At 42.2% G+C, this 25,233-nt stretch overlaps 2 protein-coding genes and 1 long non-coding RNA gene across 4 annotated transcripts; 1 reads left to right on the forward strand and 2 right to left on the reverse strand.

The window, feature by feature from the left end:
• Window positions 1-227: 227 nt before the first annotated feature.
• LOC133841077 (uncharacterized) lies at window positions 228-2,612 on the reverse strand. The gene is made up of 5 exons (XM_062273352.1): window positions 2,247-2,612; window positions 1,425-1,578; window positions 1,143-1,353; window positions 969-1,071; window positions 228-897 (listed from the first exon to the last, which is right to left on the reverse strand). The coding sequence occupies exons 1-5, from the start codon at window positions 2,610-2,612 to the stop codon at window positions 862-864; spliced, it is 870 nt and encodes a 289-aa protein (XP_062129336.1). The 3' UTR covers window positions 228-861.
• On the forward strand, window positions 2,574-5,273 carry LOC133841080 (uncharacterized). The gene is made up of 2 exons (XR_009894254.1): window positions 2,574-2,648; window positions 4,989-5,273. It is a non-coding gene; the product is annotated as an uncharacterized LOC133841080 (long non-coding RNA).
• Window positions 5,274-7,324: 2,051 nt separating this feature from the next.
• On the reverse strand, window positions 7,325-25,000 carry LOC133841075 (serine protease filzig). Of its 2 annotated transcripts, XM_062273344.1 has the most exons (7): window positions 23,888-24,982; window positions 9,249-13,598; window positions 8,453-8,639; window positions 8,209-8,393; window positions 8,033-8,148; window positions 7,817-7,936; window positions 7,325-7,741 (listed from the first exon to the last, which is right to left on the reverse strand). In XM_062273344.1, exons 1-7 carry the CDS (start codon window positions 24,138-24,140, stop codon window positions 7,577-7,579), a joined length of 5,376 nt encoding a protein of 1,791 aa, XP_062129328.1. In that variant the 5' UTR covers window positions 24,141-24,982; the 3' UTR covers window positions 7,325-7,576. The 2 variants fall into 2 exon arrangements, with proteins under 2 accessions (XP_062129328.1, XP_062129329.1); XM_062273345.1 differs by lacking the exons at window positions 7,325-7,741; window positions 7,817-7,936; window positions 8,033-8,148; window positions 8,209-8,393 and having other exon boundaries at window positions 8,587-9,036; window positions 23,888-25,000.
• Between the last annotated feature and the right edge of the window lie 233 nt (window positions 25,001-25,233).

A 25,233-nucleotide genomic window follows, 5' to 3' on the forward strand; every position in this document is an offset into this window, starting at 1 on the left:
ACACTCGAGTTATGCATAATGTAATCCTCCATATGTATACGAACCATAAATTCGGGCAAAGTAGGCGTCTCCTTTTATGTCTTTTCATTACATGGAGTGAGTGGAACAGCTGAAATGCTACCCAAAGGCGACCCGACGTAAATTTAAATGAATTAATAATTGTTGTTTGTGTTTTTTGTTGTTGTTGTTTTTTTTTTGGTTTTATATAGGACGTACGCCCTTTGCACTTTACGCGTGCCTTACATTTTGTTTGTTTTTTTTTTTTTTTTTTTTTTTTTTTATGTTTATTTGCTTACTCGTTTGTTTACATTGTTTCTTCATTAACATGTTTTTGCTTTGGTTGCTTTTTTTTTTGTTGGTTTATTAAAACAACATATTCGCATAGGATTAAATTTTAATGTATAATTTATCTTTTCCTTTTTGCTTTTGACTTGACTTGACTTGATCCGAATGGGAATACAATGTGCTTGTAAAGGAAAAGTACAGTTCACATATTGGTTATGGTCTTTTATTATTATAATTATATTATTATGTTGTGATTGTGTTGTTACATTTAGACTTGGAACGAGCTAATTTGGAATAAAAGTTAATATTGTAATACTTGCTGTAATAACATTGAATGCCTCAGTCAGTATTTTATTTTAATAATTTTTTTCCTTTGGTTGGGTAAATAATTATATATGTCTACAGAAAACTTGTATCGATTATTATTATTTTGTGTATATATTAAAGCACTTAAATAGTTATATAAACATCAAGAGTGATATGTGTATTTGGTTTAAACATTTGATATGTAATTGAAATATTCTCTTTGTGGGTCTCTTTATCAATCGGTGCCGTTTGCCTCTCAAGTGGTCAGCTTCAGTTGCGGCGATGCTGGAAAATGCTAGCCACATGCTGCAGTAAGGATAACAAAGTAATAAAAAGAGAAAGATAGAAAGTGAGTGCATAAAGAGACAAGAGCTTACCTCTTGAGCCACATTTACGCAGTCGAAGGCATCACGAAAGTAGCCGCAGCTCAACTTTGTGGCAGCACGATGATGCAAACGCTGTTGCTGGCAACACATGCCGCTGATTGAAGTGAAGGAAATGAATCTGTTGTCAGAGAGAGAGGCAGAGAGATGATGTTATGTGGCACTTACTTGATCACCTGACAGTCACTGCTGCTGGTGCATTCGCCTCCTAGCGGCTGCTTGGCCCGCACATTGAACATCTCCTGCAAGAGCGGTGCATCCGTTTCGCAGCGCCAAATTCCCTCCTGGGGGGCAAGCATGCAAGCGCTGCCTGGTGCACAGTCCGCATGACGCTGGCACAAATCCCGTTGACGCCCAAAGACATAAACGCACTTGCCCTCTATCACAAAATAATGGCAGTGGCTGTTCAACAGTGTGTGACTGGTGCAAGGTGCAATTAGGCCAACTTACCGCCATAGGTGTTGACACAGACTCCTGTGGGGCAGCAATCATCGTTGAGAACACAGGCGCGGTTGGCGCAGGGCGTGTCCTCAATCAGTGGCTCCACAATGCCATACACTTCGGTCTGTTGCTGACGCAGTGGCGACGATAGAGGTGCCATGGCCTGTGTCAGCAATCAAAGAAATTATCTTTAGGTGGGAAGTGTGGCACACGATGCGTATGCGTGACATTTATTAAATAGTGCGTATGAGTGATATTCGACTACGTTCTCAATGGGGTGCCATTACCGATTGCTTGCCTCGCTTGTCATTAATTAAGTTCTTGACAACTTTGCGGCCTGTCAATTTCAATTTCACTTTGAACTTTGCACTTTTGAGCCTGCTCTGTCCTCTTCAACCAAAAGCAATCAACGGAAACCTGGTCGTGGGCACAATTGAAATTAATTAACAAACAACTGCGCAGAACAGCGTGTCGTTTCAATTTATGTTCACAGCCTTGCACTTTGCCACCTCGGCTGTGCACACGTTGCGTATGAGTAATAAAATTGCCTGAATATTACGCTGCAGGCTGCAGGCTGCAGTCTCTCTTTGCACTCGTTTATAATAGAGCACAGATTGCTTGGAGTTGTGCCAACAACATGCTTAATGCTATCATCGTTATACTAGATGCGCTATAACTTTCACTTAACGCTTAGTTCGCTTTAAGCAGCGCAACTCGTAGCTCGCATCGCATAGAGTCTTCCATTTCTATTTTAATTACCTGTCTCACTGACTCTAGAGCAGACTTTTCAGTGTCCCTGGCTCTAATTGCTTTTACTTTTCGCACACTCACCTGTTGTTGTTGATGCGGTTGCTGTAGTTGCTGTTGTTGTTGTGGCTGCTGCTGCGACTGCGACTCGATGGCATATGGCACAAATAGTTGACCATATTCATTGTTATACGCCGCGTTGTTCAAATTGCTGGCAATCATATCGAATGTCGGCACATCGGCGGCCAGATCGCCAACAGCAGCTGCCGTATTGCGATGCCGCAAATTGCGAGAATTGCGGCCAAAGAGCGACGACGACGACGACGACGATGAAGAGTGCGATGGCCAGCCCGTGTTCGAGGCGCTGGCATCCAATTGTGTGGCCAGGCCCAGCACCAGCAGCAGCAGCAGCAGAGCCGCCACTGCAAGTCGCAATGGAATGCTTCTCATATTTGCAATGTTAGTTAAACCGCATGACCGTTGGCTGTTGACTGTTGATCTGCGAAAAATTGTGTGTGTGTGTGTGTGTGTGTGTGAAAACCAAAACACGACCGTTAATTAAAACGCACAACCCACGCAACGCAATGTTTAGCCAGCTTTAATCGCCGTTTGTATTAAATGTTCATGGCATAAAAGGCGTTTCCGTTGCGCAGGCAGGCAACGTTCTCTCTCTCTCTCTTGCCGGTCATTAAAATTATGCGAGTTGTATATGGTTTGCTTTTAGTATTATTACCGGCAGTTACTTAATTTATGTGTGCGCTCTCACATTCTCAGTGTATCGCCAACATCCGGGCAAGTAAGGATGTCGGTTATAAATCAACGCTTTGGAAAGAAAACGAATTCCTGATTGTTCTAGCAGCCATTTTGGTTACTTGAAAGGTTCGAGAAAAAAGTGTTGCATACTTCACTGGGCAACGTTTGATATTGCAGGAAAACTATACTCTCTGCACTTTTATACCACATTTTTCTTACTAAATAATTCAAATGCATATTTGATATTTTAGTTTGACGCACTAGCAAAATTGCCGGTTATACTATCCGTTGGCCAGCGAGGCATTGACAGCTGCCCATGATTCAAGGTGTTTACGACCAAAGCTGCGCAAAGGTGCCGCTTTTAAAAATAGACACAAGTTAGTAGTCGCCCACGCAAGTCAAATACACTCGCGCTGCCGTAATTGAAACATTTCATTATCTTGACATCTTGGGCTAGGCATCGTCCTATTCTTGAATCAATTTCATTAATTGGCCCCGTCTAGTTTGGCTTTAACCAAGTTTTGCAGTCTCAAACTCAAACCTTTGTTTTTTCGACATTCTACTAATTACTTTTTAACAGGTATGCATTCTACGCAACATTTTCATTACTTGTTGGTAAACTTTTTGGGGAGACAAACTTTTTGCACAAAGTTGCACGAGTTTGGGGCACTCAACTGAGTTTTTGGCTTGGCAAAGAAAAGGTTTACGAGAGTGAAAGGAAAGAGTATCATTCTGTTGGATTATGAAATACTAGCTAATTATATTTTAACATCAAAGCCAAGCAAAACGGCAACAACAAAATAAATGGAAAGCACAACAACTGTTGCTGCTGTCTGAAGCTCCTTTTTCGGGGTGATTAAACTTGGCGCTTGGCTTAGCTTTTGGGTGTGCCTGTCTTGAATTTGGCTAAAATTGTTAATTTATTATTAGGTATGACTTATTTATAACGCTGCGATTTGATTGATTGCTGTTAAAATATATTTTTCGGGTTTTGGCATATTAAGAAAGGTGTTAAGAGAAGGTTACAAAGTTTTTTTTCGGTAGTTGTTGTTTGCTAAATATGTTAATATTCTGATTTTATGAAGTGCATAAAGTATTCAATTACTTATTTATTAATTATATTTTTAAAATAGTTAACATCTCTGCTTGCCTCGTTACTTAACACTGAAGGTCATGCGAATTTTGTAGCCAGCAATATTTTTAGAAAGTTATCCAATCATATAATTAACTTTTCATGCTCAAAGTAAAGCCTACCTTTTTTAATCAGCTAAGGTTGTCAGCTAATACAATTTTCTTATTGCAGGCAGACCCATTTTAATGTACCGGAAATTTCATGTTTTAAAAATAGCATCTGGTTCACTTTGAAGGAAATCATTTAACTGTGACAATCATGAAGTACAACAAACTATAGATGAGCCCTTTGATTGATTGCTAAGTAAATAAAAGTAGCTTGGGGGCTACTTTATGGCTATTAAAAACATTACAGCTCAAGTTACTTATAATTTCCACTTAAATATGTAGCATACTTTCCAGCACAGATAAATGGATACGCTTATCATATTACGTTTACTGCGAGTTCTCTGACATTTCTCGCTCACGGCTCTTGGCAGCTCATAAAAGTCAACTCGAATGACAGACGCGCTGACAATTTAATGACTTGTTTAGCCCCAGGATATTGTCTAAGCTATAAATGTGGCCTGGCCAAATGTCATTAAGCGGCCTCAGTCCTTCTGTCAGTTAAGAAATTTGATAAGTTGGATAGTTGGCGTGTATTAACGTTAGTTTTCCTGTAAGTTGATGATGTGTGTGGCGTGCCTACTCACGGAAGTGTAATTATTATTGGACACAAATGAGTTTGGACGGTTTGCAAAAAGTTAATTATGACAAAACGCTTTAATTATAACACAGCTCGCAAAATTTATAGTTCTCCACTTTCCACACAGTTCGCTCTTTCTCTCTCGTCTCTCGTTGCAATTTATGCACGTAATTATGCAAACGATGCTGCAACTGATGTTGCAGACAAGTGGTAGACCTAAGTGCCTAATGCCACAAGCCACAAGCCACATTCACTAGCACTTACATGACTTTACAGAACTGAACTGGCAAATGCCTTCAAGTGCAATCACAACACACTCGAGTCTATAGTTGTTGTTGTTTTCGTTGTTGTTCTTGTAGCTGTGGCACAAACGCAGGTGGCAGGAGCTGGCGTGTACCTGCTGCTGGTGTGTCCTTAAAACGACTGCGGCAACACCTGTCGGCTGCCGCATGACGCTCGCTGCCAACCAAAGCAAAACTCTGAAGCTTTTTCCGCAAAGCTTTTTTCGCCAGTTCTGTGCATTTTTATGAATTAAATTTCGGTGGCGCAGCAAAAAAGCTTTCTTTCTATCAGTATTCATCTCTGTGTATGTGTATTTGTAGAAACGTGAGAATGTTGGTTTGTGTCAACTTAAAGGCCTACAACGAATCAATGAAAGGCTACATTTGTGTACCTAGCATTTGCTTTGGCACCCTAATGACGTCACAAGCAAAAGCAAAGCAAGGCAAGCACTGACCTCCTGACAAAATACGCCATGTTGTCTTGCTCTCTCTCTGTGTAATCGGCACAGAGTATCCTAAGACTGCCGGCGGCAGTTCTGCAAATTTGATATGCCTGTCAATATAGTTGGCTGACAACAAATCGCTGCGGGCTGTGCGCCAATTTGAATTAAAACACGATTTTAAGTACATTTTTGGCATGAAAAACAAGCCAAAATGCCTGCAGCTTCATTGCCATTGTCTCGTTGCCCTGACTAAAATTGTAACTTGTCCTTGTCGTCGTCCTTGTCGCTGGCTAAATCTGTGATATGCAAATTAATCCATTTAGCTTGTATAAATTGTTGAAAAGCAAATCAATTAGCCTGAATAATTCAATTGCTTGAGTCTATAAATGGATTGCAATAGAGATGAATTTGAAGAGTTGCCAAGAAGAAATAGTTTGCAGTGTGCAATGGAGTAAATTTGTAAATATTATATATATTTCTCAAAGAATTCTTGAATTTCTTTTTAGCTATTTCCAGCGGAAATTCAGCTATAAATCCTCTTTGTAAGTCACCCTGTACACAACGGTTTATCCATGTTTTGAAAAGCACTCAACCACAGAAACGATTTTCGTTTTATTATGATTTTTTATTTTTGGAGCTTTTAAATTCACGTTAAGAGCCAAAATTCACCTGTGTTGTTTATGCGATTATTTCCCCCCATAAGTATAAAGTCAGAGCGATTATTTTCTCGGAAACTTAACCCCAATGAAAATGGCTTTAAAATCGCTTGCAATGTCTCGTACTTTTTGCGTACAAAGTTGTTCATAAAATGTTATTTAATATGCTGTTTGAAAACTGAAAATGATGGCTTCTTTGGCTGCAATGGCATCTGGGCACCCAAGAGATTTGACGCAAATGGGTTAATGCAACAACTTCGGCAATATGAAATTCAATATGCACATGGCAACTGGGGAAAGCAAAAGTCAAAAGTTGATGCGAGTCAAGTGCAGTGCCATCAATGAGTTTGCATTGAACTGGGAGTGAAGAAAGTTCCTTTATATCCAAACTGCAAATTGCTTACCTTTCAGAATTCTCTTCGTGCATTCTTTGGTCTAGAGTTGCACAACATGAAATCAAATTAACTTTTCATGATTTTCACTTGCCCTTTTGCTTTGTGAGTAAATGGAACAAACGGATTTGCTGATTCAAATTCATGGCAAGTACAAGGAAATACAATTCTCAATGGAGTTCAAGAATTTGTGAATGCTATTTCACTAATTTACTCTCGTTTATTTCGTCATGTTTTTTTTTTGTTCGCTTTGTTCGTTGTTTGCACTTAAGTTGCTAACAAGTTTAGATATGTATATATATTTATAGAGAAATATAAATAATTTAAATAATTAGTAAATTCAATTGAACTAAAAACATTTGCTCTCGCTCGCTCTCTTTCATTTTAACATAACAACAATTTGCCTATGAAAATTAACAATTGATGATTATTATCATTATTAATATATGAAAATCAAAACGCGTGAAGTTTTTAGTTGAATCAAATGAAATTGGCGCACACATTTAAAAAAAAACAGCAATAATCGTCAATAAATAAATATATATCAAATAATTTAAATAAATAAATAAATAGACTTAGCGTACAAATAAATATGTTATGTCTTAAGCTATTATTGCGTATTAGGCTCAATAAATTAGTTTAATTTGTAATTATTAAACACATTCAGACTACTCTGTTAGACACGCGCTGCTAAAATGAATAAAAGTACTCGCCGCAAAGTAGGCAACACAAATTGTGCGCTTGCAGTTTGACAGTCACTTGAGTGGCATGCAAAACTGTAGATGGCACTCAATTTGTGTCCTGCTCATGTTTCACGAGTATTTTTCTTTTTTCTTGTTTTGTTTTTTGTTTTGCTTTTCCTACTGCTGCTACACTTTTCCAATTAAGCTAATGACAGTGTATGTGGGGGGAATTGAGGGGGGATGATTGTGCATGAAGGGGTCAGAGTCGAGAATGCGACGTTCGAATTACAAAATATATGAAAGTTGTTTCAACTTTGTTTTCTGCTAGTTTCTAACTCTACTACTTCTATTTACAGTTCGCCTGTTGCGCCTTGACCAAGTGGGCGTGGCCTATTTAACGCCCGTTATGCTGCGCAGCCAAGGCTTGTAGAATGTCGTACGCATATAGACGCCCGGGAGGTATGGCGCCGCACACTTGATGCCATGGGAAACGGTGCCAGCCAACTCGTAACGACCATCAGGACGTTGCAACACCAAAGGACCACCGCTGTCGCCCTGCAAAAAAAAGGGACATTGATTGATTGATTAGGTGTTTTGCATGAGTGCAACTGTTCAATAATTGTAACTTACCTCGCAAGAGTCCTTCTGCCCATTGGCATAGCCGGCGCACAGGAAGGAGTTAAGGATCTTTTTGTTGTGCCCAGCGGTGTGGAACATCTCCTGGCAAACGCTGTTCTCGATAATTGGCACCTGTAGCGTGTGAGAAAGCAATTAAAAAGTTTTTAATCGTACAAATGACTGTAGTCAAGTTGGGAATGCGGGCATTTCCCAGTTGGCAACACGCACCTGAACCTCCTGAAGAACCGAGGGCACACCGCCACCATACTTGAGTCGACCCCAGCCTGTGACCGTGGCCATGCGTCCAGTGAAATCAGCCAAATCGCTGGGCATGCAAATTGGCACTGCAAGTGTAGATTAAAAGAGTTAAATTAAGCGTTTTTCATGGTGATTAAGGAACTTACCTATGTGCGTATCGAATTGCACGGGGCTGTCCATTTCAAGCAGCGCCAGATCATTCTCGAACGTTGCCGGATCGTATTGGCGATGCACAATGACGCGCTTGACATTCTTTGTGACGGGACGTTTGCTCTCCAGATCGCCAGAGATGTCAAACTCACCCATGACGGCAACCAAAGACGCCAAGAAGCTGTATAGAGGCACAAATTATTAGCAAATGATTTAACTTCGATGGTTTAAAGAACTTACCCAGGCTGACAATGAGCGGCGGTGATGACGTAGCGACTAGTAATTAAAACGCCGCCACATTTGTTCTTGGTGAAGAGTCCCAACCAGGTGGACTCACGGACGAGAACCTGCCAGGGAAAGGCGCCGAATGTGGAGCCTTTGCCGCCGACAATACGTCCGGACTTGACATGTGGACGAACGCCGCATTCTGTTGATGGGGAGTGAAATGTGAGGTTAGGAGTAGGGAGTGTTCACAGAGCGAGAGAGTGTGAGTGAAACAGAGAGTGAGATAGAGCGTGGGAGAGTGAGAGCGAGACGGGCATAGAGAAATAAAGAGAGAGCACAAAATAAGCGAGTAAGCAAGCTAGCTGCCGAAACTGACAGCTAGTGAGATACAGTTAAAGCGAGTAAGAGAGTTACAAAGAGGAAACATAGAATTGCAATATTGGGGAATGCATAATGGATCAGGCAAGGTGCTTGGACTACTAGGAACTTGGGGAGGAACTAGGAGATGGTGGGGTACTACAACTAGCTGTGTGACTTGGGGCTTAGGATGGCTTTTCAATGATGACGATGCCTGTGAGCAGGCCGTTTGCGTCGACGAGCTAAATATTTTGGAATGATTTTCGGATGATTGCAGGAGTTATGGATGCGGATTAGCAAACAGTGGATCGATTGGGGTTATAATGTGAATGCGATTATTAGGAACAAGAGAGAGAAAACAAGAAAGAGAGAGAGAGTGAGATAGAGAGTGATAGAGACAGTTGGCTTGGGGTCTATGCTTCATGTCCATTTGCTTCAATCACTCAATACTTACGTATCTTGCGTCCATTGGCACCACCATACGAGCTGAGCGTGGATCCCTGATCGATTTCATTCTCATGGGGACTTGGGTTCACATCCTCTTCATCCTCCTCGTCTACGATTTCATCATTCGCTGGACGTGCAGTGGTTTTCACAGTGCTGCCAATGCGTTTGGTGGGTTTCTTCGAGCTGGGACGACGCGTTGTGGTGCTCGGTATAGTGGTTCGACGTGTCACCGGTTTGCGAGTCGTGCTGACTGCAGAAGTCTTTTTGTTAGGCGCCTTGGTGGAGACACGTGTCACGGGTTTCTTAGTCGTGGCCTTGGGCTTTGCTGTGGTTGCAACACGCACTGGCTTCCGAGTGGTCTTGCGGTTAACATTCGTTGTGGCACCGCCAACGGGGCCGGCGGCATAGGTGGTTGCGGTATTGTTGGTCTCGTCGATCATGTCAGCCAAAGCCTCAAAGTTGCCCTGCAACGAGGCAACCAATTTGTGGACGAGCGTATGCATCTTATCCTTCAGCACCACATCCTCAACAAATGCAGGCGTAGACAGCTCCAGATCGCTGGTCACAGCGCTCGAGGCGGCAGACATATTCAGATTGGGGTTGCGCACCGGTGGGAAGTTAACGAAGTCATTGGGTGACGTGTAGGTCTCTTCGTTCACTTGTTGGCCCACCTTTTCGCCGGGCACCGAGAATGCCGGATAGGTGGGTGTGGGACCATAGTAGCCAGGGAAAGCGGGCTTATCATCAGAGGGAAGTCCGAACAATGTTTCGGTTGTCGATTGTGTAAAGGCCACGTGAACTGGACTGCTGCCCGCGCCGGCAATTGGCATGCCAAAGTATCCCGGATCTTCAAAGTCATTGGAGCTCACCACAGCTGGTGTGCTAACCGGACGACGGGTCACACTTGGGCCATAGATGTAAGAGTTTGTGGTGGCAGCCACCTTGTTGTTGTTGTTTTCGTTGTTATTGATCCATGAATTGGAGCTCACCAGATTGATGGCAGTGGGTTTAGGTGTGATCTGAACGAAACCTGGCTTCTTGTGACCACCATAATTGCTCGTGGGTTGCTGGATGTGAATGGGTGTCGAGGCGGTGGCATACAAAGGAGGCTGATAGTTGCCTGGCGTAGAGCCTAAGATGTTCTCAGCTGTGCTCTGTATGAAGGCATCCAGCTTGTCGTCGGCCATGAATAGTGGTGGCACCTTGTCGTAGTGATAGTCGACAGTAGCAGGCGGACGTGGTGTAGTTGGACCCGTGACATAGCTGGTGGAAATCGGCTTGGATGAGACGGGTTTGCGTGTTGGCGAGCTGGCGACAGGTTGCTCATTATAGCCGAGTTTCTCTGCTGCTGGCGCTGGAGCGGGTACTGGAGCTGGTGCAGGAGCTGGTTGGTCATAGCTGATAGTTGGCTGGGCGTAGTCAAGAGCTGGAGACACCGACTGATCGTAGCTGGCGGCTGGCGAAGATGGCTGATCATAGCTGACAGTAGGGGCTGCCGCTGGCTGATCATAACTGGCAGCTGGTGACTGGGATTGTGGGTAACCCGTGTCCGCTGGTTGTGTCACCTGTTCCGCGTTGTAGTTGCCCAATGGCTGTTTGATCTGTATGTGTGTCACAGGAGATTCCTCAGCGTCATAAGCGGGTCTTCTAGTGTTCTGCTCGCTAAACTGTGGCTGATTGTAGTTATTGCTGGGCTGTGCCGGAGGAGTCTTCTTTGTAGGCGGACGTTTGCTGCTGGGCTTGGGACGCGGCTTGGGGCTGGCGGTGATCAGAACAGGACGTGTGGAAGAACTGTCCACTGCATCGTATTGAGGACGCTGTGCCTGTGTTGTTGTGGTGCTGGCAATGTAACTGGATGTGGGTGCTGGACTTGCAATGGACAACTTCTCCGTCTGTTGATAGCCATCGGAGCTGGCATCGTATTGCTCTTGCACCTTGGTGGTGTGAGACGAAACGGACACTTCGGCGGGCAGCGGATCGTTGTAGTGCTGCATTGTCACCATGCCAATGTACGAGGCAACAGGGCGATTAGCTGCTGTCGAGGGTCGCACATAGGCAGGCGAGGGTTGCGGTGGCTCCGTGTAGGTGTTTGTAATCTTTTGATAGCTGACTTCAGTGTTGGCCTCCTGGGAACCGCTGCTCAGTTGACCATAGCCAGAGAGCTCAGCCTGACCCGACTCACTCTCTAGATATGCCATGTCTACTGGGTAAGCGATGCCCATGACGGGCATTTTGTTGAACTCCGAGGTCTGTGGGCCCGAGGGGATCGCTGCATCATTGTAGCCAGTGGCGGGCATTGTGTGCTCATCCAGCACTGAGGATTGATCCTCGCTGTATGTGGGACGTGGTGTTGGCAACTCTGCAGACTGGCTGCCGGTGGCGGAAACATCCTGCTCATCGGACACCTTGTCGTAGCTGGTCTCATAGTTAGGGCTCGTGGTGTAGGCATAATCCTGCTCTGGCGACTTAACACCTTCATCCTGACTCTGCTGATAGTAGCCATCGGGTTGTGCTGTGGCTGCAGCTGTTGTCTCGCTGTGATCCGTCTGCGGTGCATAGCCATAGGAAGGCGTCTGCTGGCTTACCACATTGTAGCTGGGACCATGGCTGCTGTTGCTCAGTTGCAGAATGATCGATTCAATGGAGTCCACATGCGTGGTGATCGAGGAGACTGTGGTGGGATTGCTCTGACTGGCAACTGGATTGGGACGCTTCTCATTGTTGTAGGTGGGCACCAGAATATATTTATCTTCCGTGGCAGCTGTAGGCTGAGTGCTGCTGCTGCTGCTACTGGAGGAGGAAGTGTAGCTCTGCGATGATAGTTGTTGCTGAGGTGGCTGCACATAGACTGGTTGGGGTCCGTAGCCGGTGGAGAACTGCAAGTCCTCGACAAGATCAGCATCTGCACCAGGATGTGTAATGTCGCTGTGCGTGAACTCGCCGCCATCCAGTATAAGATGATTGTGATGATGCATATTCGATGGCGCGGCAGGCTTTGGCTTTGCCTTGATCTGCTGCACGGGGCGCTTCATGGTCTCGGCCAATTGTGGCATTGGCTTTGCTGGAATCGTTGGCTTGGCCTGTGGCTTCGATTGAGGCTTCTGCTGTTGTGGCTTGGGCTGAGGTTTGGGTTGTGGCTTCGGCTGAGGTTTTGGCTTGGCTGTCGTGGGCGCAGCTGTGGTAGCTGGTGCCTTTGTGGCTGGCGTCTCTTCAAACGAATTGGACTCTGAACTGTGATCCAAGGTGCTGCCGGAGATCTTAGTGGGCACCTCTGTGGTGAAGGTCACAATATCATCATTGTGCTCAGGTGGCAACGTCGCTAGCACTTGCATCACGAAGTCATCATTGCCAGGCGGCGATGAGAACGTGTTGATCTTCACAGAGTGCTTGTTGACGTGAATTGCTGGTGGTTGTTCCGTTACCTTGACCTCATTAAAGTTGGCCGCATCATTGTTCACTTGCAGCTCGGCATCCTGTTCGAACTCGACGCTGGCTGATTGCGAATTTGTTGCTTCGGTGGAGCCGCTAGAGAAGCTCACCTCATCCTCGACAACTGGCTGCACACTGTGCTGCCCAATGCTGGTCGTGCTGCTCAATTGCTGATAGACCTTGTCCAAGTTCTGCTGATCGTAGATGTTCTGTGCTGGCTGCTCATCGCTAATTTGTTGTGCTTCTTCTTGATGCTGATCGTATTGCTGTTGTGACGATGGTTGATCGTACTGTTGTTGCGACGTCTGTTGATCATATTGCTGCTGTGGTTGCTGTTGAGGTTTCTTTTGCTGCTGTTGCTGAGCATATTGCTGAGGCTCTTCATCGTACTGCTGTTGAGGCTGTTGTTGCTCTTGCTGCTGTCCATATTGCTGCTGTGGTTGCTGTTGCTCATCCTCCTGCTGTTGACCATATTGCTGCTGTGGTTGCTGTTGCTCATCCTCCTGCTGTTGACCATATTGCTGCTGCGGCTGCTGTTGTGGCTTGTGTTGCTGTTGGTCATACTGTTGCTGTTGCGGCTTCTGTTGCTGCAGCTGCTGTTGCTGCTCGCCGTAGTTCTCGTAGGAGGACTGCGCTGCCTGTTGCAGTTTCTGTTGTTGCTGCTGCTGCTGATGTTGCTGGAAGTAAGCATTCTGCGCATCATTGATCAAGGTGCTGGCCAATTCATGCGTCTGCGGAATCTGACAGCAGGCACCGAACAAAAAGCCATCCATACAGGCGCCCACCACTTCACCGCCTCGCTGTGCGCACTCATGATTGAACATGCAGATGGTGGGTCCATTTGATCGAGGATCGGAGCTGGGCAGCGTTTTGGTGGCGCGACAATGCTTCGGGGTAATGCGATAGCCACCAAACAATTTACGTCCACCTGCAAAATGAAGAGAAAGGCAACAGCATCCAGTTAGTTGTGACTTGTGAAAAGCAAAAAAGAAATAATTGCAATAGACATTTTATAAATATTTGAAAACCGCTTTCGACGTTTCGCAATTAAAATTCTTCTGCTAATAAGATTCGTACTTGTTAATAAAATAAAAGTATGGCGAGTGTGCAAACCAGCTTTGTAAATAAGCCTATATTACTGGTGTGATTTGTTGGTGTGACTTTTCACTGCTAACTACAAATCTTTCGATAATAATTTCACAAGTTCAAATAATTTCAAACTCAATTTTGTGATGTGTTGCAAATTATTCTCTAATTATTTAGATTTGTGTGCTTTCATTTGCCAAAAGATGAAAGCTTTCCGTAATTAGTTTAGTACTAACTTCCGTTTAGCCAAATAGTAGAGTTCAATTAAGTATATTGTTATGCCTGAGGCTTAGACCGATTAATTAAGTTGTCTGTCAAAATCAAAGCCAGGCAACTGTACATAATTGGATTAGCCAGTGAAAATCTTGTTGTGTGCGTTCGAAATTCTTGAAATGAAAGTGACAATTTGTTGGTTTGTTAAATATTTGTGCTTCCTCTTTATGCACTTGACGAAAAGTATTTTAATTACATTTTGCACTGCTAATTATGAAGCAAGAAAACAACAAAAACAATAAACTCAATTAACATGAGAAACGTTTGTCGTTCTGCAAGCGACTCGTCGTCGTCATCGTCGTCGGCAACTACTTAAACGTGCCACTTCGAAAGGCAGCAACAGCAGCAGCAAGTGGCAAGTGAAAGTGCTGCAATGTCAAAGTTCAACGCTGCCTTTTTACCTAGTTTTTTCTCCCCCAAACTTTTTCGTTTAGGTTAAATGCAGTTTGATTGCATTTTTGGGGACTTTTTATTTCGCCTGATTTGGCAAATGAGCTAAGAAACTTTTCTCATTACAAAAACTACAATCGCATCTCACTTGACATTTGGCTTCAAGTGACGCTCATTGATTTCGTGCTGCAATTAGACAAGCCAGCAAGGGATTCAATTGAGACTGGCATTTGACTCGAGTTTAGGCAAACAATTAACACCTCAACTTGTGGCTGCTCCCATTCCGAATTTACCTGAAGAGTGTGTCAATGTTTACCCCAAATTGGAGCATAGCCCGAAATTCTCAATACGGAAGACGAGTGCTAGATTCTAAGACCCCATAAATAAATGAAGAGTTGTAGTCGCAATCAATTAACAATTAACTTGCTAATTAAATATAAATCAAGCGATAACGAAAATGAAATTGCAAGAAAGCTAACATTAACTTACAGTTACAGCCTGACTCATAAAAAAGCCAAAAAAAACACAAACTGTAAAGTAAGGCGAGAAGAAAAAACGAAAAAAAAATACTTCGAAAAAAAAGCCTGCTCCTTCATGCTGGGCACGTCTCAGAGCTGGAGTCAAGTGAAAGTAAACAGAGCGAGAAAAGTGAATAAGTTATCAACGCGCAGCGCTAAAACTCCAATTAGAATGTCCAGTACGTAGCCCCAACTTCAACTGCGACTCCAACTCGGCCGTGGACTTCAACATCTCAACACCGCAAAAAACTCACATAATTGAGAAAAGTGATAGTGTTTTGTTTGCCTTTTTATTTCATTTAATTTCATTTTTTCTGTTTGCTTTTTTTTCTGTGTTATTGTTATTCGTAATTTTTCAAACGATTTCGTTTTTCTGCTCAGTGGCGCTGGTTTTACTTCTGCTTCTTTTCGTTTTTTGTCTATTATTAATATTACTTTTTGTGGCTTTATTATTTGCAGACATTTCGCATTTTATGATTAGACACTCAAGTGCGTTGAAGTATTCTTCCGACAATCGTTAAAAAATAGTAAACCCACAAAACGATGCCAAAGAGAGGAGGCATGAGAAAAGGCCGCAGGCAGACACGTCAGACAAGACATCAAGTTGGTTGCTCAGTTCAGCAAACATTCTGTTAACTTAACATTGCCATTTAACAGCGCTTCTATTGTTTAGCTAACATAATTATGGTGCTGGGTGTTGTGAGGCTTGTGAGTGCGATAATTATGCTATTTAACTTCATTTTGTTTGATTTGAAGCCAACAAAGGGTTGCCTCTAGCTTAGTTAATGTTACTGAGAACAACTAAATACTATAATCAATGGTTAACTTTAATGTTGTATTTAAGTTGAATTGAATTCGTTTTTAAATGATATCATTATGATAATATTGAATTCAAACTATTAAATACATTTATTTATTAGTTATTCAGATCGAATTTCAATTCCGTTAGAATCTAGAAGTTCTCTGTTCTGTTCTATTACGAAATTTGAGTATGATAAAAGATATCGTGGTTATTTCACAGCTTCTTTAACAGCATAACGTCTCCCATTCTACAAGTTGTGACCTTCACAATGCTCTTCAAAGTTGAAGAGAATGCCATAAAACACCCGAGAAAATCATAAAGCAAAAACTCGAACGTCGTTTCGGTACTCTCCATTAAATATGCAAAGAATGTTTATACGCGTCGCTGCATGAGCATTAGTTATTTTTTGGGGCACACCTGCCACAAAGTCGTAACCGAGAATGCGTGACTCTTATATCTTATATCTGATTTGTGATTTCTGATTTATTTTGTGGTTGTCGCTGCGCGCGATTGGGGCAACTTATCTTAGAGGGTTATTAACGCTTATGCCTCTGACCCTAATTGGTTGCAACAAGAAATTCAAGTCAATGTATCGTAATAATCGCCAAGTGGCATGCAAAATAGGTTACAGCATCGCAACAACAACAACAACAACAACAGCGACAACGTCAAGAGCAACAACTGAGCGCAAGCCAAAAGCCGGCTTCCACACACACTCACACATTAGCTCTCTTGTGTGTTGCTCTCCAAACTCTCTAGACTTGACTCAGACCCAGACTTTGGGGGGAACGAAAGTGTGTCAAACGCCTGAATAATTTTTGCGCCGCATTTCCAAAATTTTTCGGTGCTTATCGTACAGAAATGGAAGAGCAACAAATTGAAAAAAAATTTGGATATTTCGCAACCATATTTATTCATAACCTAGGCTGACTAAGACTTTGTGAAATAATACAATTTCTTTTGACTAAATTAACCTGTTTTTTTTTATAGTCATGGTCTCTATTTTTTGTAATGTAATGAACTATCAACTATTATTTAATTTGATCAAAATTTTTAAATTCGTTCTTCAATTGCTCGCAACATCGAAATACTTTCAGCAAGAGTATAAAGAATTATAAGAAAACAAAGAAGCCACTACAAAGTGAGATAACAGGTTGTTCTTTTGACCACTTCTTGACCATAAACATTAATTGTTGCCAAAAAGAAAGAACCGCAACAGACAACAACAACAGTATGTCACTGGAGCCCTTGTTGCAGCAACAATTTCGATTGGAAGCATGTATTGGAAATTCTTTTTGGCCCCGACATGAAACAGTTATCGACTGCGTTTCATTTACATCGCATGCAGTGAAATTTACACACACACACACACACTCGCACACAGATGAAAATTAATTAAATCATGAAATATGCTGCACGCTACAGAGCAGATCGGATTCGTAGAACTTGTTTTCTTGCCAAGCATCTTCTCCGAGAGGAAGACAAAGAGCGCCAGATGCCGGTTGAAATGCCGAGATCAAGACAGTGACGGAGAAGGAGACGGAGATAGAGACGCAACGTGTCGAGCTCCAAAGAATGTAAACAAACGAGGCGCTTTAACGGTAAAATGGAAAATTATTATCGATCAATTAGCTCAAAGCTGCAAAAAAAAAAAATAAAAACAAGAAAAAACTAAAGAGAATTAAAGGTGTATAAGAATAGATACTGTGGAAGTATATGCAAACATGCTAGTTTAATAGCTTCTGAGTTGGCTAGAGATCGGTTTTAATATAACAGGCCTATAAATTATTGCTGCGCTTCTGGCCAATTTGGTATTTAACGTTTTTTGCTCTGATTGCTTTGTGAAAGTGTTTAAATGTTCTTGGACTACATTTATGGACACCATAAGTAGCTTAATTGCCCGAGAACCAATAGATATAATTATAGTTTATCTATAATTAGAAACGAATAAATACACACAAAACTTTTTTTGCGAAATTAATTTCCCCACACATCAACAAAAAAAAAAGAGATGTGCGCTTAGAAGAAAAGAAAGAAGAAAAATGAATTTGTCACTTTTCACAAAATTAACATTAAAAAACAACTTCCACATTCATCTTAATCTTGGGTTAATTTCACTTTTCATGGACAAAAGGAAAACTGTTTACAGCTATCGCTTGATTTGGGCTACAACTAATTATGACAACAACAACAAAACAAACAAACAACGACAACCACAATCGTTGGAGTAAGCTAAAGCGAGAGTTGTTGTTTTCGTGCTAGTTAAATTGAATTTGTTTTGTGATTTGTTGCTGTTGTTTTACGAGACTCTTTTTATGTATTTATTAATTTTAATGGGCTTTACGTGCGACTGTGCGCCATGTTTGCCATCATCTTTAATCTGCAGTCTTCAGTCTTCAATCTTCCAACTCCCATCTTAAGATTACAAGCTCGCATCTCTTTCCACACCATTCTGCGGTGTCACGCAAGAAGTTTTCCGTTTTGCGTGATGGAAAATGAAAGTTGTTTTTTTTTCTTATTAAGTATTATTTTGTTCGTCGACATTTTGTGTAATAAATCGAGTAAGCTTGACCCTTGAGACACAACTATCAGGCAAAAGAAAGGGAAAGATTTCGATTATATCCAGCGAAGATGATTATCAATTGTCTAATAGGGCCAGGCCAGGGCCAGGGTCAAATGCAGATGCAGATGCAGCAAATAGACTGCAACAATTTGTGGCAGCTGAGCCGGAACAAAACATTTCTATTAATCACAATGTATGTAATTGAATTGTTTAACAGTAAGTCGGAGCAGCAATTGCAACTGCAGTAACATTAAACATAACTCTGGCTGCCATGCACTAGTAGTCAAGCTCTGGGTGAATTGGACTGTGGCATGCACCATATAACCGATTTGCACGCAAACACATGCTACACACGGGAAGACAGCGCCTTGAATTACATAAAATTGCATTTGAAAGTCACAAAATGAGCTCTAGCTCTGTGTGCCACATATGCACGCACATACTCACACACACTCATGTGTATTTGCAACATATTTGCAGCTGCTGCTCGCATTTCAGACCGCCCCATTTGATTTGGCACCGACTGTGGGTCGGGTGTCGCTCGTCGCTCCTCGAATTGGCACAGCATCCGAATCTGAATCGAAATCGGAACACCGATCGCCAGTCAAGCAGTCGCCGTTGTCTCCTCCTCCTCAACCTGGGCTGCTCTCCTCGTCAACGTCGATGGCAGTGTAAAAATTGTAACAGTGACCCAAATAAAAAATGCGGCGACCGAAAAGACCGGTAATGTAACAGTGAATGTGCAAGTGCTCCAGCCAGTGTGTACACACACACAGACACATTCATATATGTTTGTATATTTATACGATTGTATATATTATACGCGTGCAATTCTAATGGGAAACCGTCTGTTGTTATTTTTCTTTTTCGTACTGCAAACCTGAAAATAACTGGCGGACAACGGGCGTATCAGAGATGCTACAAAGGCTTATCGTGTCACGACGCTGTCATCGATATGCTTAGCACTTTCCAGTGGCAACTGGTTGCTATCGCAATGATTAACACAAATTTAAACGCAATAAAGAATGTCCACATTCCTAAGCGTACGGTATATTAAATTGCATTAATGCACATTCTTCTATTAGTTATTATTATATTAACGAGTGTGTGCTTAATTAAATGAAGTGCAAGCAATTTAATTGACATGAACAGCTAATCGAATCGTCTATCGATATTCTTAAAGTCTGTAACGCTTTTTAATCGATTTACTCGCTTCGATAATCGACATTCTTTGAGTTTGCTTTTGCATTTCTGATTGATTTGTGTAAATTAATAAATATTGTGTTATTATATTCACGCAGTGAACTTCTGGTGTGTTAACGTGGTTAAAAATCCAATTTGAATTTTCTGTGTGACTCTCACGTGCCCATCTCCGTGTGGCTTTTCAGCGTGTGGTGCGTGTGTGTTTGCTTTCAGCTGTCCGCAATAAGAAAGGTAATCACAGTGTCAACTGCGAGTCGAGTGCGTCCAGCGTGAACAGGTTGCACAGCGACACCAAAAGAGGCCCCACACACACACGCACACACACACACACAGTCACACCATGGACAGAATGGGAATGTGTGTGTGGTTCAGCTTTTAGCTTTGCGCCAGTTTCGTTTCGTGTCGTTTCTTGTCTGCTCGCTGTGCTCTTCTTCTTTATTGTTCATAAATCGTATGTAAGTACATTATTCCGTTTTGTTTTCATTGCGACTCTTACTACTACTACTACTACTTCTTTTATTATTACTGCTATTCTTATTATGATACTTCAGTGGGGTTTTTTTTTTTTTTTTTTGCCAGGTCACTCGATTTCAGTTTGACTCGAGCATGATAAGAACTTTGCATTGTTTTGTATGTAAATGATTGTTATTATTCTATTTCGTTTGTGATATTGTTTTTCCGCACAATGAACGCGTTTCAGCTAAGTGAAAAGTTTAGCTACTCGTTTGTTTAGTGACTAAGTATTATTGATACACATTTGTGGGAACATTTGAAAATTTGAAATTTGGCAACAAAAAAAAGCAGAAGAAAAACAAATCGTTCAACATCAAATCAAATATGCATGATGAACAAACGCAGTCGTTAAATTGAGTGTGTGAACGGAGCAGTGAAAGTTGTCGGCCCGAAATAAATGACATCATTTTGGCAATAGTCCGATCGATAACTAAAACCACATGAACACTATGGAAAGGAAGAAGAGTGCAGAATCTCAGAGGAAACAAAAGCGACTTTAATCACTGCACATGGAAAGGCAAGCATTTAAATGCGTATGCAGATTTTATTGCGAAAACAAAAGGCCTTTAGAATGTGTGGAGTCATTCAACGGAAGCGGCGACAAACACAAGTTCCAACACTTCCCCTCGGCAACACATATAACATTCACAAAAGACGGCAGCAGCCAATCGGCAGCTGAGAGAGAGAGAATTTCACTTTCACCGCCAAACATGTCAAAACAAATTTGACGTTTGCTATGTATTTCCTGTTAGACGAATCCATAACAAAGACACAACTCCACGACTCGCTTCTCCAACTGTGACTTTGTCTGCGTCTTGGAGTTGGAGTTGGTTTTGGAAGTGTTGACAAGTCGATAATTTGTAACTGCTCTGTCGATAAAAGGAAACGTTGGCCAAGACAAGCAGCACTTGAGCAATGCTGATGAGCTTAAAAGATAAACTAAATAGCAAATAACAAACGGGTATGAGTGTGAGTACACACTCACACACACTCACACTACACTCACGACTCTCATTCACAAGCGTTTTGAGCTATGCACTAATAGTTCCGAGTTGCTCTTTGTGGCGTAGGAAGTGCAGCTCAATTGCCGTCATCTGATATACGAGTACAAGTTTATGGCTATGATCGTGTCTGTCTTTATCTATGTGTGTTTATGTGTCTGTGTGTGCACTGGGTGAAATGCTCTTCTCGGTGGCACTTGATGTTGATGATGTGTCACAGTTTTAATGCGATTGAGTTAAGTTTTATGATGTGGTAAACGTCTGTGGGAAAATTTGAGGCAAACCAGCAGTCCGCTTTGCCCCCTTCCCTCTCTCTGCTGCCCTTGCCTCGCCACCCAAAATAAAATTGTGGAAGAAAGTCAGAAATGTCGCTTTCACATTAATTGCATGCAGCGAAATATGAAATGAAATGAAACACCGTTGCGTATACGTAATTTGCATAAGTTGAAGCAAACCGATCAAGTGTCAGGGCAACAACAGTTAAGCAATTAGCCAAAGCGCCTAAAACGCAAACAAAACTGACTTATGAATTGCTTTTTAAGCACAATAATTTGCCAAGACCGAAACTGCGACCAAAGACGCCAGAGACAGAGACAGAGGCGAAGACGCAGACGCAGACGACTCGGCTTAATGTGGAGCATTTGACCGGACAGCGGTAAAAACGTGATCTCGAAATTATATCGATGCCAAAGACACTGAAAATTGACTGACTGGACTGACTAACCGAGCAGCTGAGCAACTGAGCAACTGAACAACTGACTGACTGCTGCCAGCAGCAACACAACTGCAGCAACATGGCAACAACCACAGTCGCAGTTGCAGCCACACTCAGCGGCAACATCAGCTTCCTTCCCCAAGGCGAAGTCGAGTCGAGTCGAGTCAAGTCGAGTCGAATGAAGTCGACTGGAGTGAGTCGCAAATTACCGCAAACTCAACGTCAACTGCGGACCGACAAGTGCATAGACGCTAACTGGCACACGCTCTTCGATCAGAACCTGTACAACAAAAGCTGGCTATTGTTGTTGTTGTTGTTATTGTGGCTACTGGCCAAGACATTTTCATTTCGCACGCGCTGGCAGCTAGGACAGTGGCCGCCGCGGGATTTTTCTTTCTTTTTTTTTTATTCATTTCGTTTCGTTTGGTGTACAAATAAAAATTGAATAGAAATTGAAAATTGTTTTTCTGCTTAGACGTCGATCACACACACACTCACATGCAGCTAGTATTATTAATGATACATTGGGTGCATGATTGGCATTTGCTGACTCTAACTCTGCTGCTGCAACTGCCACTGCCACTGCCACAGCCACAGCGATTGCTGCCTCTGACGCAGCAACGTTGTCCGCAAAACGGAAGCACTGATTTTTCTCTCTTTTTTACCTGAGCCAACCTATAAAAGTGTTTGTTCAATGATTTGATGATTTGATTGTGTGAATGTGTCTACATCTATGTGTGTGTCTGTGTGTGTTTGGCAAGAGGTTTTCACTGTGTAAGCTGCATAAATAAAGTCCAATTGCAGACCAACCGAAAGGGCCGTGAACCTTCGACTCAGCTCAACTCTTATGAAAGAGTTTAACAACCTGCATTCAATTGAACTTATACGAAATAATACCTTAGCAACTTAATTGAACTGTTGATTGGACTTTCGTTCAAAAGTATTCAAACTAAACTTGTTTATAATTACTTTTAATATAGTTTTTATAATAGATTTAAGAAAATATTAAAGTCATTTAATTCACTCTGACTTTGTATTTCATAAATTTTAATTTTATTTGAGATCTGGAAATTTTCTTTCTAAACAACAGTTATTTAATATAACATTGAAGGTATTTTCATTTATTTATATTGAATACATAATCATTAAAACAAAGTTTATTCAATATTTTATATTTCTCGCTCTGTTTTTATGAATTGCATGTGACAAATATTTATTTTCTTTGCCATTATCCGCTTGAGCCTTTTTTCGCATTAAAGTTTGTAGCTTAAGTCTTTTGGCTTGTTGCTGAACTCGATTGAAGTATTGGGCACACAGCACAATAAGTGTGCCAGTGCCTTCGATAGCAGCTAATAACCTGACACATTAGAAATTTGTTTCACTTTTTAAATCGGCAACAATTAACACGAAAGCGACAGAGGAAGCGGCGTTTGCAGAAAGCCAAATACACAAGCTAAAAAACTGTCATAAGAAAGTATATAAAACTCTGTGAATGTGTGTGTGTGTGTGTGTGAATAGGCAGACGGACAGATGAGTCTACTCATGTGCTCATCTGTAGCTCTTACTCGACTGCTTTGTTGTGATGGTTGTTGTTGTTGTTGTTGCAAAAAGGTAAAAATGGCAAATACAAAATGTGTGTGCTCGTAATGTGGCATAAAATGAACCAAATAATTGCCAAGTGCGTTGCGCTTCTCGTTTATCTGTCTCACTGTTTGAGTGTGTCTGTGTGTGTGTGTGTGTGTGAATGTGTGAGTGTATTTGTGTGTGGAAAGTCATTTTCTGTGCCAAAGTTTTTCATGTGGAATTGTTGGCCTCTGTTCATTTATTGACACAAAGGCACAGTTTATGTGTTTTTTTTTTTTTTTTTGCTTTTGGTTTTGACTTTGGCCATTGTCAATAGCATCATCAATGTTGCGACTGCTGCTGCTTTAATGTTGTTGGTTGGCTGCCAGAGGGGCTTTCACTCGCAGTGGCATCAAAGTGTCAAGTGACACGATTCGATTTGTCAATGAGAACGAGCCGCAACATGAGCTTGCAATTTGCCAAATTGATTTTCATTCTGTTCATAATTCTTACAGCTTCTATTATTGTTCGTTCCAGCAGTCGCGACTACTTTCTTTGCCATTCAATACGAAATTGTCTTCGACACTTACCGCCATTCGATTCAATTGATGATCTAAATCCACTTGTTGTCTGCACAAATAATGCGCCTATTATTATTAAAGTTGTTAAAGCGTTGGAAAGTAGTTGACGCTTTGTTATTGTCGTTCCTCTTGTTGTGGTTGCTGCTGCTGTTGCTGCTGTTGCTGATGATGTTCTTGTTGCTATTGCTGTTGCAGTTGCCAGTTGTGTCGTCGTCGCTATCGTCGCGATTCTACGCGACGCCGGCATAACCCACTTAAACATGTTTGCGGTCGTGTTTGGTCTGTCGGTTGGTCGGTCTGATCGCTTGCTCGCTGGCTGGACACTGGGACACTTGGCACTCCGGCTAGACTGACGGTCGACAAGTTTCAGTTAGGGTTTGAGCGAAGCCAGTGCGAAATGAGTGTGATGTTTGGATGTTGTAATTGTAAGAAATTGTAACTTCCGTGCCGCACGCTCGACTTCTTGACTAAATGTACCGCTAGGCAAAAACCAAAAGACTTAGACAACGAACGCGCGTCGCATGCACGATTTGATAAAAATTTGAAACGAATTGAAACAATACCGAAATAAACACCACAACACTCGAACTCGAACAGTCGAACACACACAATTTAAATAACTCTAACTGTTAACCGCACACACTAAATTATACATTTAGTATTGGTTTGTTATGTTTATAAACGGCGTACATCGGCGAATTTACAGTTGCACAATGCGAATGCGATGCGAAATTTGAACAAGCGCCATGCGTCCGGTCAACTGAACGCTCCGCGTGTGTCTGATTGTCAGCGTTGCCCGTTTGCCAAGCGCTGGCCAAGAAGATAACGGACCTTTGCCACTTTTGTGTGGCAAAACTTTCACTTTAGCACGAGAGAGCGAGAGAATTCCAAAGAGTAAGCAGAGAGAGAGAGCGACAGCGAGAGCGTGCCGTTGCAAGAGAGCACGACGTGCGAGTATTTTTATGAGTCGCGCGCGAGACGCTTAAATGGTAAACATTTCTATTTCGGCTTCTACTTCTGCTACTGATTCGGTTTTTTTTTTTTGGGAGCACCGATATTCCTGTTTCATATGCTTTCTCTGTATACGTTGTGTGTGTATTTGTGTGTGTGTGTAAGCACTCGCAACGTCCGCACGCGTGCGCGTTTGAATCTCAACTGAAACGGTTTACAGCGACGCGTTGCGGTTAAGAGCTACTGAGCGGTGCCAACTAGTTAACAGCGGCTTGCAAAACTGTTAAGTCACTGTTAAAGCCGAAGAAGAAGTGCGAGCGCACATACATCAATTGGAATTTTGCCATGCTGATGTCGATGTCGATGTTGATGTTGATGTCACCAGCAAGAGTAACAGTGGCGTT

This window comes from Drosophila sulfurigaster, chromosome 3 (genome assembly GCF_023558435.1).
Source record: "Drosophila sulfurigaster albostrigata strain 15112-1811.04 chromosome 3, ASM2355843v2, whole genome shotgun sequence".
In the NCBI taxonomy this organism is placed as follows: domain Eukaryota; kingdom Metazoa; phylum Arthropoda; class Insecta; order Diptera; family Drosophilidae; genus Drosophila; species Drosophila sulfurigaster.